The sequence below is a fragment of the Phyllopteryx taeniolatus genome, chromosome 4, assembly GCF_024500385.1.
Source record: "Phyllopteryx taeniolatus isolate TA_2022b chromosome 4, UOR_Ptae_1.2, whole genome shotgun sequence".
Classification (NCBI taxonomy): domain Eukaryota; kingdom Metazoa; phylum Chordata; class Actinopteri; order Syngnathiformes; family Syngnathidae; genus Phyllopteryx; species Phyllopteryx taeniolatus.
Window position 1 is genome coordinate 29,251,155 of NC_084505.1, and position 17,068 is coordinate 29,268,222.

The 17,068-nt window shown below is 42.6% G+C and overlaps 1 protein-coding gene and 1 long non-coding RNA gene across 9 annotated transcripts; one reads left to right on the forward strand and one right to left on the reverse strand.

Moving 5' to 3' along the window:
* Positions 1-480: 480 nt before the first annotated feature.
* On the reverse strand, positions 481-9,692 carry smc2 (structural maintenance of chromosomes 2). Its single transcript, XM_061771414.1, has 25 exons — positions 9,360-9,692; positions 9,105-9,254; positions 8,837-8,959; positions 8,699-8,737; positions 8,510-8,620; positions 8,345-8,389; positions 7,788-8,021; positions 7,399-7,548; positions 7,071-7,304; positions 6,798-6,957; positions 6,595-6,712; positions 5,191-5,329; positions 4,983-5,102; positions 4,695-4,899; positions 3,606-3,741; positions 3,387-3,511; positions 3,107-3,300; positions 2,880-3,023; positions 2,609-2,683; positions 2,311-2,430; positions 2,033-2,233; positions 1,597-1,713; positions 1,170-1,330; positions 947-1,094; positions 481-860 (listed from the first exon to the last, which is right to left on the reverse strand). The coding sequence occupies exons 1-25, from the start codon at positions 9,525-9,527 to the stop codon at positions 717-719; spliced, it is 3,561 nt and encodes a 1,186-aa protein (XP_061627398.1). The 5' UTR covers positions 9,528-9,692; the 3' UTR covers positions 481-716.
* Positions 9,693-10,946: 1,254 nt separating this feature from the next.
* On the forward strand, positions 10,947-16,902 carry LOC133477077 (uncharacterized). Of its 8 annotated transcripts, none has more exons than XR_009788226.1 (8): positions 10,961-11,063; positions 13,946-13,992; positions 14,114-14,499; positions 14,610-14,663; positions 14,756-14,967; positions 15,070-15,230; positions 15,448-15,598; positions 16,125-16,872. It is a non-coding gene; the product is annotated as an uncharacterized LOC133477077 (long non-coding RNA). The 8 variants fall into 8 exon arrangements; XR_009788228.1 differs by lacking the exon at positions 10,961-11,063 and having other exon boundaries at positions 11,171-13,992; positions 14,114-14,225; positions 14,304-14,499; positions 16,125-16,871; XR_009788223.1 differs by having other exon boundaries at positions 10,956-11,063; positions 13,946-14,499; positions 16,125-16,873.
* Positions 16,903-17,068: the final 166 nt, after the last annotated feature.

Below are 17,068 nucleotides of genomic sequence, written 5' to 3' on the forward strand. Positions count from 1 at the left end.
CATTTACACAGTTTATCACTAGTGTCGGGTGGAAACTTCCTTTGTCCAAATTTGGTCAATTTAATACATTTTGATAAATACCATTGTTCAGTCCCCATGTGGGTCTGTTAATTTAAAAAAATATTAAACAATCTAAAGTGTTAAAAACTGGCTCTCTATTTGCCCATCCAATGTTAATGGTTCAACAAAACAAAAACAAAAAAACTATGTACTGTAATTACAAAAACGTTTTAAAATCTTTAAATTATAAATTTTAAATGTTCTATTAAAATAATGACCTAAGATTTGATTAAATGATAACATTACAATAATCATTTTAAGATGAACTATTTTACCATGGTAAATATATTTACATTTTTTTCTTTTAAACCTCATCTATGAATGACCAGGGCCATCTTTCCGTTTTCAAATCAAATGTGGTCCTTTAACACAACGCCTTGTTGTTGGGGAGTCCCTCGTTTGCAAACAAAGCAATGTGTACAAATCTTGGAACATTTTATTTTACTACATTGATGCATTTGCATTAAAAAAGACGTAGCAGAGAGGCAAGGGACATAAAAAGTTCAAAATATATACACAAAGTTTGAAGTAAAAAAAAAAAGTGTCAAATGCAACAAAGAGCGCATGAGAATGAATAAACTGCATACAAATGGCAAGTGTGATGATATCATTTATGCTGGAAAATGACCAACGCGTTCTGATGTCGATCTAACGAGCTACTTGATCCTCTTGTGGGGCAGGTTGCCGTCGCTCTGGCTGAGGGCAGTGCGCGACACCGTGGACATGCCGTCCACAAACTTGGTCTTGAAGAGGACGTTGGCGTTGGTGAACATGCCGTCCTTGAGTGACACCACCACAAACTGTTGCAAGAGAGCGTTTAAATGTTTAGAGATGGAACACGACCGGCGAGGCGGAACGCTCGAAGGCATTTTCGCGCATCGCCCACCTGAGAGTGTGTAAAATGCCTGCGCAGCATCTGCCCGATGTTTTGCGTGTGCGAAAGGTCCAGCGCGGCGTCCACCTCATCTAAGATGTAGATGGGAGCGGGCTTGAAAAGCAGCATGGCTAGGATGAGCGACAAGGCCACCAGAGACCTGAAGGACAGACAGGAAATGGAGGTTATTTATTTAAAAACAGAAAGAATGTGACATCTGAGTTCCTGCGCTCACCTTTGCCCCCCGCTGAGTTCAGACAGGTTCTCCTTCCAGATGTTGCCCAGGGCCACCTTGAACTCCAGACCGTCAAGGACACCGCAGCCCTGCGGGGGAGCAAGCTTCGCTGAGGCTCCTGGCAGCAGGGTGGAAAAAATGGAACCAAAGTCCTTGTTGACCTGGGACAGCAGACGGTACCTCTTATTAAACGGACGATTCTCAAAAAAAAAAGGTTTTCAACGCGTAGCAAAATAAGATAAGAACCAAAATCTCCAGTATGATGCAGTGCACTTCTATACCAGTGCAAACTGTGACAACAATATTAAACAAATGTCGTCAATAATTACATCTTTAAAAAAAAAAAATAAAAACGGGCATTTCACTTGGTAAAGGTTTCAATCCAGCTCTTGCATTGGATGTGTTTAATGGGCGAGAGAGAGCGAACCTTCTGCCAGGCCACATTGAGAGCTTCGTTCTTCTTCTGGTCCAGCTCCTCAATGGTCTGCAGGATCTTCGCCTTGTCGTTCTCCACGATCCTCTTCTTTTTCATCAGGTCATTGTACTGCACACACGAGGAATAAGTCAAGAAACCAGCGATTCTCCAAAGTGCGGTACAAGCACCACGAGTTGCATGCAGGCTTCCAAATCATCACTGAAATCAAAGTTCAAGCTGTGTAGGCAACTTTCTATACAGCTTCTGCTTCCAAGTCTACATAGGTTTTTTGTTTTAATACATTGAAATGCACTTAAAGCCTGCGGCCTATATATAGCACAGATTTTCATATATTGCAGATGGGTCAGGAGGGCATCCCCAGCGATGAATGGGGGTTCACTGTATTCCAAAGAAATGTTCTATATATTTTCCCTTGTGTTTGCCTCACCCGTTCCTCGGCCTCATTGAGCATGTTCATGGCTCGCTTGTTGACGTTTCTCTCCAGCTTGCCGGTGGTCTCCTTCAGCTTCTTGAGGCGCTGGCCGGCCTCACGGGGGTTGTTGATCTTGAAGTCGTAGGAGGAGTTGAGCCGCCCAAAGTGCTGACGCTCAGACTGGATCCAGTCGTGCTCCTCCAGCATCCGAGTCACCTGTTTGGGGGAAGACCGAGGAGTGATACGAATGTGCGTGTCCGTGAAAGAAAGGACACGCATGAATGCTCGTTTACCGCGCCTGCCGCATCCTGGCTGTCTTTGAGGTGTTTACTGATGTTGTGTTCTAACTCCTTAATCTTCAGCTGGGCTTCATTGTTCTGCTCTTGTATCTTGCCAGCTTCTGTGGTTTTCTCCTAGAATATTCATGACACAGAAACATTCAAGAAGGAAATGCGGAGCCAACTACCAAATTCCCGGACACGTCGTCAGAACTGATTTTCAACTGCTGGCTGGGTCCCAGGATGACAACTGTTGAGAAGCGCTCCTTTCGAATATTTGTGGCATTGAACAGATCCAAAACCAAATGTTCACCTTGATCTCTTTGAACTGAGCCATGATGACATCTTTCTGCTTGGAAAGCTCCTCCTGGGCCTTTCGAACTGCCTCCTGCATGTCGACATACACAATATGATGATCACATGCTGTGCACCAGAAGGATTCGTTGTCATCAAATGAGTCACGTGCATTGTAAAATACAGTGGAGTGGAAGGAGCATCAAAGATTCTTTGAAGTCTATTAATTGTAAATTTGAGTGTGTGGTATGAGCTCAAACGTTATGTCGCGTGTGTAGTCCGATCCGAACCTTGTTGTGCGACACAGTGCAGGCTATGCTATCGATCTGCTCTTTGATGGCCGCGATGGCCTCGTCCACAGCTTGAATCTGCTGCTCATAAGCCGCCTGCTCCCGCCGCAGCTCCTCCAGCTCCAACGCCACGGCGTCCGACTCCTATCGACACACGGACAGCGACCGGTCGTGAAGCAACGGATTCTGGGCGTCCCGGGCAGATCCGGCGCGGCGCGATGGGGTACCTGCTGCTTCTGCTTGAGCTTCTCGTTGAAGGCGTCTGCTTTGGCCTTGGCCGCGTTGAGCTTCTGCTGGGCGGCTTTCAGGTCCTTCTCCCTCTCTGCTTCTGCATTCTTCATCTTGTTCTCCAGCACTTTGTACTTCTCCTCCGCCCGCGTCTGCACCTCCTTGGTGACGCGCAGAGTCTCCTCGCTCTCCTCTGGTTTGCACAATAAAAAAAAACTTATATGGTATGCATATACAGGATAAGAAAACAATCTGGGTCAAGAAGAAGCATCTTCTGACCGATGGCTTTGCGCAGCCTCTCAAGCTCCTCTTGCTGCTGGTGGAAGGAGCTCTGCTGCAGCTTGGCCTGCAAAATCTGCTCCTCCTCCACCTTCAGCTCGTGCTGCTGCTTCAGCTGACGGTACCTGGAGGAAGCGGGCGCGAGCGAGGCAGAACATTTAGACAACTAAAGCAAAAGGCCTCATCAGAACGTTGCCATTTCATTTGCAGTGTCATTACTTCTCCGCAGTTCCCTTCAGGCTGGCCAATTGTTGCTCAGTATCCCGCAGCTGGGCTTCCTTTTCATTCAAGTTGCCCTGAACCTCCTTCACCTCCTGCAGGCTGGTCAGGACGGACGCAGACTTCGAACGAGCTCCTGGAAGGGAGAAAGCAGCAAAACATTCTGAAGACCTGCATAATTCAATGAGATCCAGTCCAAGAATTGGATCCAAAAAAAAAAAGAAAAAAAAAAAAAGTCTGCCTTTACAAACAATTCTTAGAGGAGGTCTTGATTTACAGTACTTACAAAAAAGACTATCAAGTCAATTTTACTTATAGTGCACTTATTCACAACAGCACTTTCCACATTGAGCAAGTTTTAAAAAAACTCCTCATGCAGCATATGTATACAGTGAAGCCCTGCATATTGGCGGTTCGGCCTGCTCGCTATTTCTGCAAATAGAGAGGGTCCACTGTATAAAAACTACAACTGAACCCCACACGAGCAAGCACTTGGAGACAGAGGGGAAGGGGGAAAAAGTCCCTGTCGTGGAGAAACTTCGTATAGAACCGTCTGCCACGGACGGCCAGTTGGGTCGAATATCTGGATTGGGTTCAACCATGCCGGTACATACCGTAGCAGGCCTTGTGCAAAATCTTGAGAAGATGCTTAAAATAAGTGATTTGTGTGAAATCGTTCTACATTACATGCTTGTGTGTAACATAGTATAGGAAGATAATTACAATGACTGCTATTTGATATCGTTCTACAACTCAATTACTATACTGTGAATATAACTGTCTAAGGGATTTTAGCGACTTCGGAACGTAAAATGTTTTTTAGGATAATTACTTTGAGGGAAAATACTTTTGAAGGACTCCCTGATAATGCTGATTTATAAATTACATCCCCCCCTGGTGGCTGTGAGATGAACAGGAGCTCAAGCAATCTGTTGGGATGCTTGGTACGTCATTGTTGCTTTCCAAGTGCAGAAGACGCGTTTGAACTGAGAATATAGCACATCTGTGCCAAACAAGGCACATGTTTAGTTGCGCAAGAACCATTGAATGCTTTGACACAATATATGCGGGCATCGTCCTCGCGCTCACCTCCGGTCAGAGTTCCTTGTGGGTCGAAAATGTCTCCTCCGAGAGTGACGGTCTTGGTCATCACCTGCTTATCGAAAGCCACTTTCTTGGCGTTTTCCAGCGTGTCGCACACCATCGTGGAGCCAAACACGTACTCCATGGCCTTGCGCAGGTCCGACTCGTAGCCCACCAGGGATAAAGCCGTCTGGACATTGTCCTCTCCCACCTTACACGGACGGGATGGACAGTCGAGAAGTACAGACTTGTTGATGACACTTGAGACGCTCAACAAAGATGAGGTTTGCTCACCAGGCTCTTGGCAGCATTGACCACTTTGTCACTCAGCATCTTGGCAGAGATCTTGTTCAGGGGAATGATGGTGTATCGCCGCTGCAGCTCTCCCTTCTCCAGCAGCTTCTTACCTGTCACCTACACACACAAAAACATCCCCCCCCAAAAAAGAGCTTAATACGAGATAAGAGACAGGCTGCAGTCAGCACAGGCGTCGCACGCTCACCTCGGTGTCGACGACAATGTTATAGAGTCGTCCTCCTGCGACCACCTCCAGGGCGGTCGCGTAGGAGACGTCGCGTACTGAAATCAAGTTCGCCAGCAGCCCCTTGACTTTACTGCGGTCCCATCCACGCTCAGGGTCCCTGGAAGATATGTGAACTTCATAGAACGGCAAAAAAAAAAACACACAGAAAAACTGATTTTCCTGCACACAACGCTTAACTCTTTGAGACAAAACAATATGAGTCTCTTTTTTTCATGTATTGGACATTCAACGGAGGTATGCAGGGACATAAATCATTTCTGTTCCCCTATGACACTTTTTTAGATTTATTCATGGTAGCTGAATATGGCCCTATACTCCAATTTCGGAGATGTTTTGCTTTTAAATTCCATTCACACAGTACAAGTTAGTGATCTGCAACGAGGACTTGATGCTATAATTGCCATTGGACACAGCACGTTATTGCACTGTAACGACTAAGAGCCACAACTTGACCGCTTACGTTTTGTAAGTGCTACCAGGTCACCGTATCCCAGCCTTTGAGCATCAATTCACTCAAATATAAACATTTCTTAAATTAAAATTTTTTTTTTTGGTAGGGAATCAACACTGTTTAAAACTGTTGTCAATTGTCCAACAAAGCTTTGGCAAGGGTGGGGTCACAAACCCCAAACTCCAGTTGAACTTCATAAAATATTGATACAGTACTTTACTACTTCATACTTGAAGTTTCCCCCATGGCAAAAAATGTAGAGGTGCGACTATTCATTGACAGCTAATCGATTATCAAATTAATTGACAGCTATTTTGATTATCGATTAATCGTTTAGAGACATTGTTTCACTTGAAATTGTCCAAATTCCGGGAATTTCAGCCTCTCAACAGTAAATATTCTGCCATTTCTGTAGGCCTCCATGAAAATCAAGTTTCCATTTTTGCAACAAAAACAAAAATGTTACTGTCTAGAGCACAGGTGTCAAAACCACGGTCCAGAGGCAAGATCTGGCCCGCCACATCATTTTATGTGGCCCACAAAAGCAAATCAAGTGCCATCAACTTCCATGATTGTTGCTCTAATCTGTACTAAAATTGTCATATGTAATAAATGTTGAGATATTGCAAAAGCTTTTTTTTTGGGGGGGGGGGAGGAGTGGGTAGCGAACCACTTTTTACAGTTACTCGAAGAATAGTTAAATTATTATCCTTGACTTCTCTTCTGATTTGAAAACTACTTATCCATCAACTTATTGTGTGTATATTAATGTAACATTTAACACAGCCGTCTGAGGGAAACCATAACAACAATGTGGCCGGGGGAGACAAAAATAATTTGACACCAGTGGTCTCGAGCGGCGTGTTGGTGACGGCTTGTGACAGAGCTCAAATGATGTTCATGTGACTGACTTGTAGTCAAAGCGAAGGTTTGGGAAGCGAGACACAAGCCGCTCGTATGTCTCTTTCAGATTTTCGACCTCTCTGGACAGCTGTCTTCTCTTCTCCAGAAGACTTTCCTCCTTCCCATCTGTGTAGAGCACAAACAGTCCCCATTGCTGAAAAGAACTGCAGTTGTCAAAAGGCCATAAGATGCTTTGGCAAAGACGCAGTACCTTCATATTTGAGTTTGGCTAGCTCGGCCTCTAATTTTTCCTTGCTGCTTTTAATAGCCTGGAGACTGTCCTGGTCCTTCTTGTAGCCGCTGTCCATCTTTTTCACCTCGGCCTGCTTGGTCTTCAGTTCAGCTTGGGCGTGCTTCAGCGTCATTTGGGCCTGGGAGGAAATAACAGAGCCTGACCATTAAGATATGTTTGACCGGACAAGCGGTGGATCTAAATAAAAGAAGAAGAATGCATGGCTCCTTGAATGATGTTGAAGTCTCTGACCTGCTTGGCCTCGGTGTCGGCCTTGCTCATGTCATTCTTACAGGCCATCATCTGACCGGCCAGCGTGGCCTCCTCTCCGTCCTCGTTGCTGGACAGGCCGGCGGACACGGCCTTAAAATGCTGCTCGGCCACCTCGAGGGCCGCGCCGTCCTTGTGGCCTTCCTCCTTCAGAGCCTGAAGCTGCTCTGTCAACTTGGACACCTCTTTTTCTTTCACCACCAGCATCTTCTTGTCCTAAAAAGCAGATGACAACGGCTGACTGACTTGTCGAATCGTCATTAGTATAGTGTGGACGGGGCAACATTTCAATTGCCGTCTTCAATCCTACCTCCCGCATGCTCTTGACAAGCTCCTCCCTCTTCTTGCTTTCATCCTTTAAGTTCTGTTTTTTCGAATCGAGAGCACTCTGAGCTTTGGCATCCACACGCTGCACGTCGGCCAGCCTTTCCTCCAGAGATTTTAATACACTGTTCACTTCCTAGACATTAGCAGAACAGGAATAATGTGTCATATTTATGCAGCTATTTTTGAGGGCATCATATTTTTACAGTTTTTCAAACTCAAATAATTCAATGGGAGACAAGTGAGCTATAACTTTAACCACGTTAGGAAACAAAAGCTACAAAAAGCCAAAAGAAAAATGTTAATAGCTGCCCAATGGATTGTTTTTTTCTGGGGCATATTTCCCAGGACGGCAAACTCTGCTTGAGCATATACCTGGTCTCTTTTGTCTTTCAGTTCCTGAATCTGCACAGCGAGCTCCTGGATTTTGCTGTGGTTCTCAGCCAGCGCGGCTTGCATCTTAGCGATGTTGTCCTGCATCACTTTCAGATTCTCGGCGGACTTCAATTTGGTCTCCTCGGCGCACATGAACTGCCAGGCCACGTACAGGCGCGACAAGTGCTCCATCTCACGCATCAGTTTCTGGTACTCCAAGTATGACGATCGCTCCTGCGCATTTTATACAGCTTGTTCTGAGTCAAATCGATGCCAGCCTTCAAACAATAGCTGTGTAAATAAATTCACACCGATACAGATGCGCAAATGACACAAGGCTATAAACAAATAAGTTCTTGAGAAAGAGAAGAAATTTAAAGTAAAACGGATGTATGTTATGTAAAGGTGTGATCCGTCATGTTTTAGCGGGCAACAAGCAAATGTATCAGTCACAGAACAAGATATTGCACTTTTATCAAAAATGTACAACCTTAAATAAGCAACAAGTACGAATTAATTCGAGACGTTTAAACATTGCCATTTAAGGTCTAACTTGCCTCTTGGAGTTTCTGCATAGTTGGAGTAATTTCTTCATCCAAAATCTGAAAAATTCAAGCATAAAAAAACAAAACAAAACAAAACAAAAAAAAATCATAAACTTTGTTTGTACTTGGCAAGAGAGACACCGACCGACCAGTCTGCAGTTTTAGGAGCCGACGTACAGTGTGGATCTCCTTCAGCTTTGCCTCCTTCTTCTCGATGGTCTTCTGGGCGCTTATCTTTTTGCACTCGTACATTCTGGTCCCTGCAGCCTCCTCAATCATGGAAAGGATCTACGAGAGCACATTATAGTCACGCCTTTATGCCATGAAGTCAAATCAAAAAACGGTTTGGGTGTGCTCAGACATTACCTCCGGTGGCTTCATATTTAGGACTTTGGTGATCCTTCCCTAAAGGTATAAAGTAAAACACATGTTGACGTTGACGCTATTATTGTGAGTTCTTCAAGAGCATAAAAAGAAAAACAATTAAGTGCACACAAGGCTGACCTGCATGATGAGAAAATGGGGGTTGTTGACATTGAGGCCAACAGAGCAGAACAAGTCCTGCACTCTGGTGTTGTTTGCGTTGACTCCATTGATGAGATATTTGTTTCGGCCACCAATTACAACCTTAAAATAAAAACACAGGCATGCACTTCTCACCAAAACGTTGGTGAAATGTCTCCCAAAAGCTGCATATGCCCAACTTTTGGCGAGTAGTAAGTATATGAAGCAGCTCGAGCCAAATATTTCCAGTTGCGCTCTTTGTCCCCACCTGTCTGGTGACTGTGATCTCATCATGGGTTTCAAAGCCCAAAGGACTCTGGTTTTTGTTGGCGTTGTCAAAAGTGATGGACACAGTGGCCTTGGTGATGCCTGCCTGTCCGTTTTTGTAGACCAGATCCTGGAGGTTGGAGGCTCGAACCTTCCCAATGAAAACACGTATTTATTAGCAAAAAAAAAAAAAAACGCATAAAAGCCACGCGGGTTACTTATAGAAGTGCAATACTGTAAGCCAAATGCCACTTACGTGAGTAAGGTTGGTAATGCCTAAGAGAAAACATATGGAGTCCAAAATGTTGGACTTGCCGCTACCGTTGAGCCCGGTGATGGCGTTGAAGAGCGGGTCGAAGCCGTTGATCTCAGTGCGTTGCGCGTAGGATTTGAACCCGTCGATGATAATCGACTTGATGTGCATCTCGAAGCAGCCTCCTCGCAAAACCGTTGACTGTGTTTGAAATAAATGGCAGTCGTACTTTTCGCCCCGGGGTGGCCGACAGTTTTCAATGAGTAACAACGACGACACACGCCTGCCTATCTTCTTCTAACTCACTTGAATTTGGGCGGCAGGATTGGAGCCATTTGCCACCCTCTGCGCCTGGAACAAAATGAAGAACCGTAAAAGAGTTTTAGCGGTCAGAACACAAAATATATACAATTATTTAAAATTTGACAAGTTAAAGTCAGATATTAAACATGGTAACAGTTTGACTCATATTTACGTGGGTATTTTAATCTATTTATTTATATTTTAGGTGTTCAGGCATATCTTAGGGCAGCTCATAGAGATTGTTTTGGTTTTGGAGCCATCCAACAGGCTGTGATGCAACACGCGCGATGGTATAAACTCTAAGCAAAAATGCACTTTCCCGTCGCTAAAATCAAATCTAATGAAATAAGATGTGTGCGTTTTTTTTTAAATTACATTCTTTTTTTTCCAGGCAATGGCATTTTACAATGTAACATAAGTAGTTAAGCGATTAAAGATGCCTAAATGTTTCACAATAACAACAGTTGCAAAGGTAATAAGATGTAAATACCAGCTGATTTTCTTTAGATGTGATTTATTTTTGTTTAGAAGATGTTGGGATTTATATTTGGTGATAAATGATAATTTCTTATTTCTAGGTTTGCGAGAGAATTTTATCTCATATTAGGATATAATTGCAACTATTGAAAAAAAATATGTGTTGGCACACATTCACCAACACAACTTCTGCCACTTGTCCCACTTATTCATTGGTACTTAATTCTATATGGACTAAGTGATATCCTTTCATATTTTTTTATTGTTTTTATATGTTTTGATGGAGATAAATCAAGATCCAATCAAATGCTCAGGTTAGTACATACCAACAAAGGATAGAAAGGGGGGGGAAAGTCAACTATACAAATAATTGTAGTTGATAATATATCAAAAAAAAAAGCTAAGGAAACAAGTAGAGTACATACCTGTATAATCATTGGTAATTAAAGCAAGCATTGCAGTAAATTTAAGACTCTTTCTATACACTGTGACCAAACCGGTATGTTTATCTAGCAATTTATGCATTATGAACACTTTAGACGTTTTTGTGTTGTATTTAAATTATTAAAGTCATCGTAATATTAGTTTATTTTTGTTAAAAAAAAACAATATTAATATAAATTTAATTCTTGCGCCAAAATAGAAAATAACTGAACCTTTAATTTGTCACCAATAAAGTGAGTTGCAATAATTGGGGCAGAGGGAGAAGGGGATTAGATTAAGGGTGCGAGGAGAAAGCACCCTTAATCAGTTCAATTTACTGATGGAAACTTTAGATTGTAAAGGTTAGGACATGAGTGTTACACAGTAGGTGGCGGTAGCAGCTAAAAGTTATTTGCAATCCGCCCAGAAATGAAAGTAGAAGAAGAAGCATGTATTGACGCTTAGGTGTCAAACTGGCATCACTACGTAAGCCGCTTCTTTCAGGTAAGTTATCATTTCAGTTAAAATGACAGAAAGTGGCACAGTTGTCACAGGTAATGAATTTGTGAGTTAGGCGCAAACCGAGTGAGCCAGGTAAGAGTCCAGCCATATCCCGGCTGCCATGCTTTACACTTGGACTAACGGTAACTCGACTTAGGGCAGTGATTTTCACGGACTACTAGCTAATATAAATCGGTGTGTATCCGATTTACCAACCGTAATTTTTTTTGTGAACATTCTTTAATTATGGAAACGCTTCGCCTTAGATTTCCACCCTTTTCTCCAACAAAACCAGGGCAGGTAACAGCAGGGCTCGGCAAAACAGATATGACTAGTTAGCTACGGCACGCCCCTTTTGAGCTTCGTGCCTATGGCGACACGAAGCTAGGAGGGTCCAAGTCGTCAGCGGCCACATTCCATGTGTGTCGACGGCAAGCAAATGAAAAGACCAAGGATTCCGTTACATTGTGTTACATACGGTTAAAACCATCGCCGTGCAATAACAACAACGGAGCTGGGAGTAACCTATAAATGTAAAACATAATAATAATACATACATTGATGATATACTTTATTGATAGCACACGTTTTGGCGTTGACAAAAAAAGTAAATCTCGTGATACTTGGTTGAGAAATGAGGAAGTTACAGTTTAATTTCAATGTCCATGTATTACCTTTATTGGGAACCTCGACCGTCCCAACATGGCCGCCATGTGGTCACGTTGGGGCGCCTGGCTGATACAACGCGCTGGCCTATCTCGTTTTATTAAATGTGCTTGAATGTGACGTCACGCCGCGTTGTACATTAGCGTTATCGCCATGTTGCCTGCAACTACCGGTCTCCTGTTTACAACTGAAGATGTTTGAAGTTTGAATGGGTGTTCTGGCCTGTGTACCAAAAAACAGACTGCAAGAGTCCTGTCACCTTTTCATCTTATCATGACTCTAATGGCCCAGTTTGCCAATGCAACACTGTCCACATCAATCATGTTGATAGAAAAACTGTTTCCAACACATTAAGTGACATCATAAATGTACATAGCCCCCCTGGTGCAACATAGGTAATACTGTCCTACTGCTTTATGAATGCTTTTTATTTGCGATGCACTGAATTTTCTGCCGAAGATATCCCCTAAGTGCATTTTTGGTTTCGGACCGACAGACTTTTGTCACTGAAATAAAAGGGCCAAAACACGATGTTGTCATGACGCAGGCAAAAACAGTGGCCAGTACCCAGTAGTGTACACTATAGTGTAATGATATTCAAATAGAATAGAATATAAAAATAAGATGAAAAGATAACCACAATGGGGAAATTTGCATCGTGGCTGCAACCCTGTCCGCCATTACAGGGTTGCTGCAATAAATCCATTAAAATGACAAATATTGAAGCCATAATGTATTAACTTTTGTTATTACGATTATAGAGTAATGATTATCTTGTGCAATTGAACAGTGTGCAGAATTATTTTTTATCCTATTACACAATATACTGCAATAACTCTCCCACAGTAATATCGTTGACATAGTTTAAAAAATATGGAAATTCAGACATATTGGCCCCGGGAGTGAATTTGCATAAATTGGCAGCTGTCCATTCCTGGTCATGAATGCAATTGTACAGATAATTGGCATGGTAATTTCTTTCAGCTGTCGGCCTTGGGCATAGGATGTGTTATTATCTGACAGCCGCCTTTATTGACTTATTTTTGTCAGAATCATATTAATGAATAATATCTGAGAATGTTACTATATACATAGCTTAACTGAACTTTTGAAACAGATTGTCAAAAAGCTCCATGTGGCTGTGTCCAAATGACAGCGTTGGTATTTTTCTGGTTTTATCATGTTCAGGTCTTGCACCCACCCTTTGGTAAACTGCACATTAGAGCCTAACGACTTACGTGTTTTTAACTGCTCTGAAGTGTAGGCACTCAATCCACACACAACGTAAGCGAAACCACCTGCTGTGCACGTTACAACGGAGGCTGGAGGTCCGCTGCTCCACGCTATATTAGGGATTTAGTACGGATTTAGAATGTTTATTTTTGTCAGATATCGGTCTGCGGCTGCCTTTCTGGAATTTTAAAAGCGATGACGACACAGCGAGGGCAAAGCCTTTGTTTACTTTCTCCTCGCCGTCAACATGTCTGCCACAACCCACAATGCAAAGCGGTTCCCAAGTCCTATTGCAATGTTTGAAATCGCTTGTTGTTGGCGTCGCAGAAAGACAAACCTGCAGCGTTGGGGAGTTTGCACTGACTTTGTATTGAATCTGTCCGTTAAGCCAGATAAGGTTAATGTTTTGGTTCTTCTGGCAAAGAAATTGACACCTGACTGTTCAATTCTAATGTTCTGTTTCTTTAAAATGCCCTGTAAAGAAACACGATTCCACCGTGCTCGTTTTATTCGCTATGGTTTCTAAGTGACTCCTAATTACAGTTTTCATTTTTAATATTTATTTAAAACTTGATTTCTTTTGTATTATCGGCATACAGTCTGCAATAAGAGGCCCAAGCACAGGCCAAGTTCCTCACACTGTTTTTTTTTTTTTTTTTTAATCCTTATAGAAGCGCCGGTCATCATTTTATCATTACTGTGTTTTTCAATGAAAAATTATACTGGATATCTTCTAAGCATTCATTTTGTTCAAAAGATAATGAGGATATTTTTACAGATCATAGTCGGCGCTCTCCAGAGCCGACCACGAAACATTTTTATGAGTTGTTTCTTTAAATAATGTGTGTGCTCGGTATTTCTATTTATTATTTTTCTGTGCCTTGCCTTGGTAACTACTGTTTGTATATTCCGAGCAATTCTTTCAGTGCTTTCATTTTGTGTTTGAATGTGCTCTGTGTTTTGGCCTGTCTTTCTCTTTAAATTAGACCGCCTCCACCTTTCTATTCCGTGGCACCTGTTCCCCACCAGAAAGGTATATGTCTCATATATTAGCCCCATAGTTGTTATCAGAGTTATTGAGGGCCCTTCCTTTGCTGATTGATTGCCAGTTCTGCCTGTTTGGTTTTCTGTCCCTGGGTTGTCTGTCTGTGAAGTATGGCAAAAGCACCCCCCTACTGGACATTGAGGCGAAAATCAAGGGCAAGAGTTAATCAACACTCGGAGTCCATCCAGTCTAGTTCAACGTCCGGCAGTACAACTGAAGAAGTACGTGTTGACGCTAAGAATGAATTTGCTGCTGATGTTGAGGACCACTTCACGGACTGTGAATCCTCCTTTGCCGAGGCTGTGGAGTTTGACGAATCTTCCGATTCTGATAACAACTGCTTGACTTTGGAAGATGAGGGGAGTCTTTTGGGAGCTAATTTGACAACGTGGGCAGTGGACGAAAATATAACACACAGTTCTTTGAACAAACCTCTGAAAATTCTGAAGTGCTATCGTCCAACTGCTGTGAGTGATGGACTGGGCACTTTTCAACGTAAGCTATTCGATGACGCTAGAGTCTGTGGGGCAGGTAGTCGGTGTCGACAAATAAAAACTACTGGAGTCCAATAACCCTGGTATATCTGTATCCTTTGCTTTTCTTAGGTCCGAGATCTCGCCTTTCTAACACCCATCAAATCATCCCAAGTAACTGCACAGGTATAGTACATTTAGCCTCTTCTTTCTCTCAATGTTAATAAACTGCTTTGTTCGGAATAGTCTAATGATAGGATTTTGACTATTTCAAACAGCAGTTGAAAGGTTCATTCTCGAACAATTGGGAGAACTTCACCTCAAAGTGGACCGCTTAACAGCTACCCTACAGTCACTCAGTCCAAAGTGAGCTCCTGACCGACCACCCAGGAGCAATGACTATGGCAAGAGCCTCCCCATTTCCACATTGGAGGAGCTGTGCAACTTCGATGAGAGACTTTGTCGGGACAGAAATTTTAAGAAACATGAGGTATGTCCTCAAATGTACCACAAAATGGGTTATCAGCATCTAAATGGGGTTTGGGCTGTCGGTACTAATAACACTTCCTTTGTATGCTCTATTTCATTACAGATCACAAAGCTGTCCATAACTGGGGGAACATCTGTTAAAAAAAACTGTGTGGCGAGTGTGCAGCAAGGTCTTTGCACCTGAGTTTGCTACTCAGTTAAATTGGTGTGGGAGAGGACAGAAGACTGGCATCAAATCCCGACCACTACATGAAATTCTAGTGTGTAAGTGCCTGGAGGAGCTACGTTGCTTGCAGATGAGATGTATACTCCATCGACTGATTCAGCATTGCAGCTGATGTTCATTAGTGGCACTGGTTGTAAGGCTACTAAACTGTAACACTGACTACACCAAAAATTAAGTGGCCGTATATTTGCTCCTTGACCTGCGCCAAGCGAGGTTAGGTTTTGACCTTGTCTTGTTGCTTTATTTCTCTTGTAGTGTCAGTTTTTAAAAATGGACTCCTGAGGAACGTTACAGAGGCTGAGGTCGAGGCTGCCATACAAAATTGGCTCAGGCTGAGCCAAGACAGAATTGGAGGACGACGGAGGAGGGAGAGACCATCAAAGACGGAAGAACCATAGCTGTAAAGGTCAGCCTAAATTAGAGTAGCAAATTAGACTTTTGACTGCTACTAAGTGTACACTAAAGTGAAACACACTAAAGCTGTATTATTTTTAGGTAAACATGGTAACTTAGGCCCGGTAGAAACACAAGGATTTTTTAAATCTTAAAAGATTATAATATTTTTTTTTAATCTCTGAGAGACCCCACACATAAAGATAAAAAAAATCAGGCATTTAACCTTTTTGGTCGTATTGTGTGCGGTGTGCACCGACAACACAACACACTTCACACATAAAGTTCTGTTCTGTTCTGCCATCGATCATCGATTATTTAAGCTTCTCGGCACCGACCCTAAAATCGAGACAAATCCTCTCTTAAGTAAGTAACTAAGTACAATTTTTATGATAATTCTATAAGACATAAGAGAGTTTGAGGTGCTTGGTCGGGAAGGGGCAGAATTGGTACAAAAACTACGCGATGGTCTTTGTGTGTGTACCGGGCTTTAGTTGCCTTTGCCTTGTTTGATATGCATTCATGTTTTTGTTTTCTAGAAAGATGACTCACTCATGAAAATACAATAACAAATTTCTCACAGCCTTAGTTGTTTTCCTCGTCTTCTAACCTGACACCTCAAGGCTTGGTCGATCCTTTTGCTTATTGTTTTTAATTTGGACTCCCGCCTCCTCAGAAAAGGGAGCACTAAATCTCTTCACAAGTTGATGTGTACGGTGAGTAAGTGGTGGGGGGCCTGAAAATAGTTTCACCTGTCAAAGCCACGAGAACATGGCAGAAAGAGTTTGGGAACTGTTTTTCAGTCAGTATATCTCAAGCAAGGGGACTTAAGAGCATGACCGGCAAAACTAGAAAGCACTCGGAAAGTACTGACCTCGGCCAAAGCAACTGAACAGAGTCAGGCAGCCTTTCCAGAAGGACAGACAGACAGACAAAATTGTAAACTATATAAAAATAGACTTTAGTCCCCAGATAGAGAAGCTCTTTTACACACGATGGACGGCGGTGTTTTGTCAACTGCGAGCTCCTGAGGGAGAAGCCACAGCTCATCTTTTTAAAGAAGTTGTACACCGTAGTGCTGCAAATAAATGATTTATCATCACAGTAACTTCTTCCCTTGCTTGTTACGTATACAGTGACTGGATTAGATTTTGGAACGAAATCCTTTTCAAAATACCAGTAGATATTTTTTTAATGACGACCATGAGATGGACATGTGATTTGAATGATGAAACTTTCACGATGATGTGAGATTTCGAAGTGATGTGTTAATAGTCTTTTTTTTGTTTGTTTTTTTCCTTCTGCAGGCCGTCAGAGTGCTGATGTTGCTGTTGTTTATTTTTTTTATCCTTATTAATTGATATTCATTGTATTTTTAAAAAACAACAAAATCAAGAGTTGAGTTGTACAGGTTATAGGTCACATTAATGGTGGAAAAGGTTTTGAAATGATCTTTCGTCATCTCATTTTTTGACATCTGGCA

Bases quoted from the DNA above. Each gene is read 5' to 3' on its own strand.
- smc2 (XM_061771414.1), bottom strand. From the start codon at position 9,527: ATGCACATCAAGTCGATTATCATCGACGGGTTCAAATCCTACGCGCAA. The intron at 8,960-9,104 runs GTGGGGACAAAG...TTTTATTTTAAG, and splicing joins AGATCACAGTCACCAGACAG to GTTGTAATTGGTGGCCGAAA. The intron at 3,024-3,106 runs GTACCCCATCGC...GTGTGTCGATAG, and splicing joins AGCTCAAGCAGAAGCAGCAG to GAGTCGGACGCCGTGGCGTT.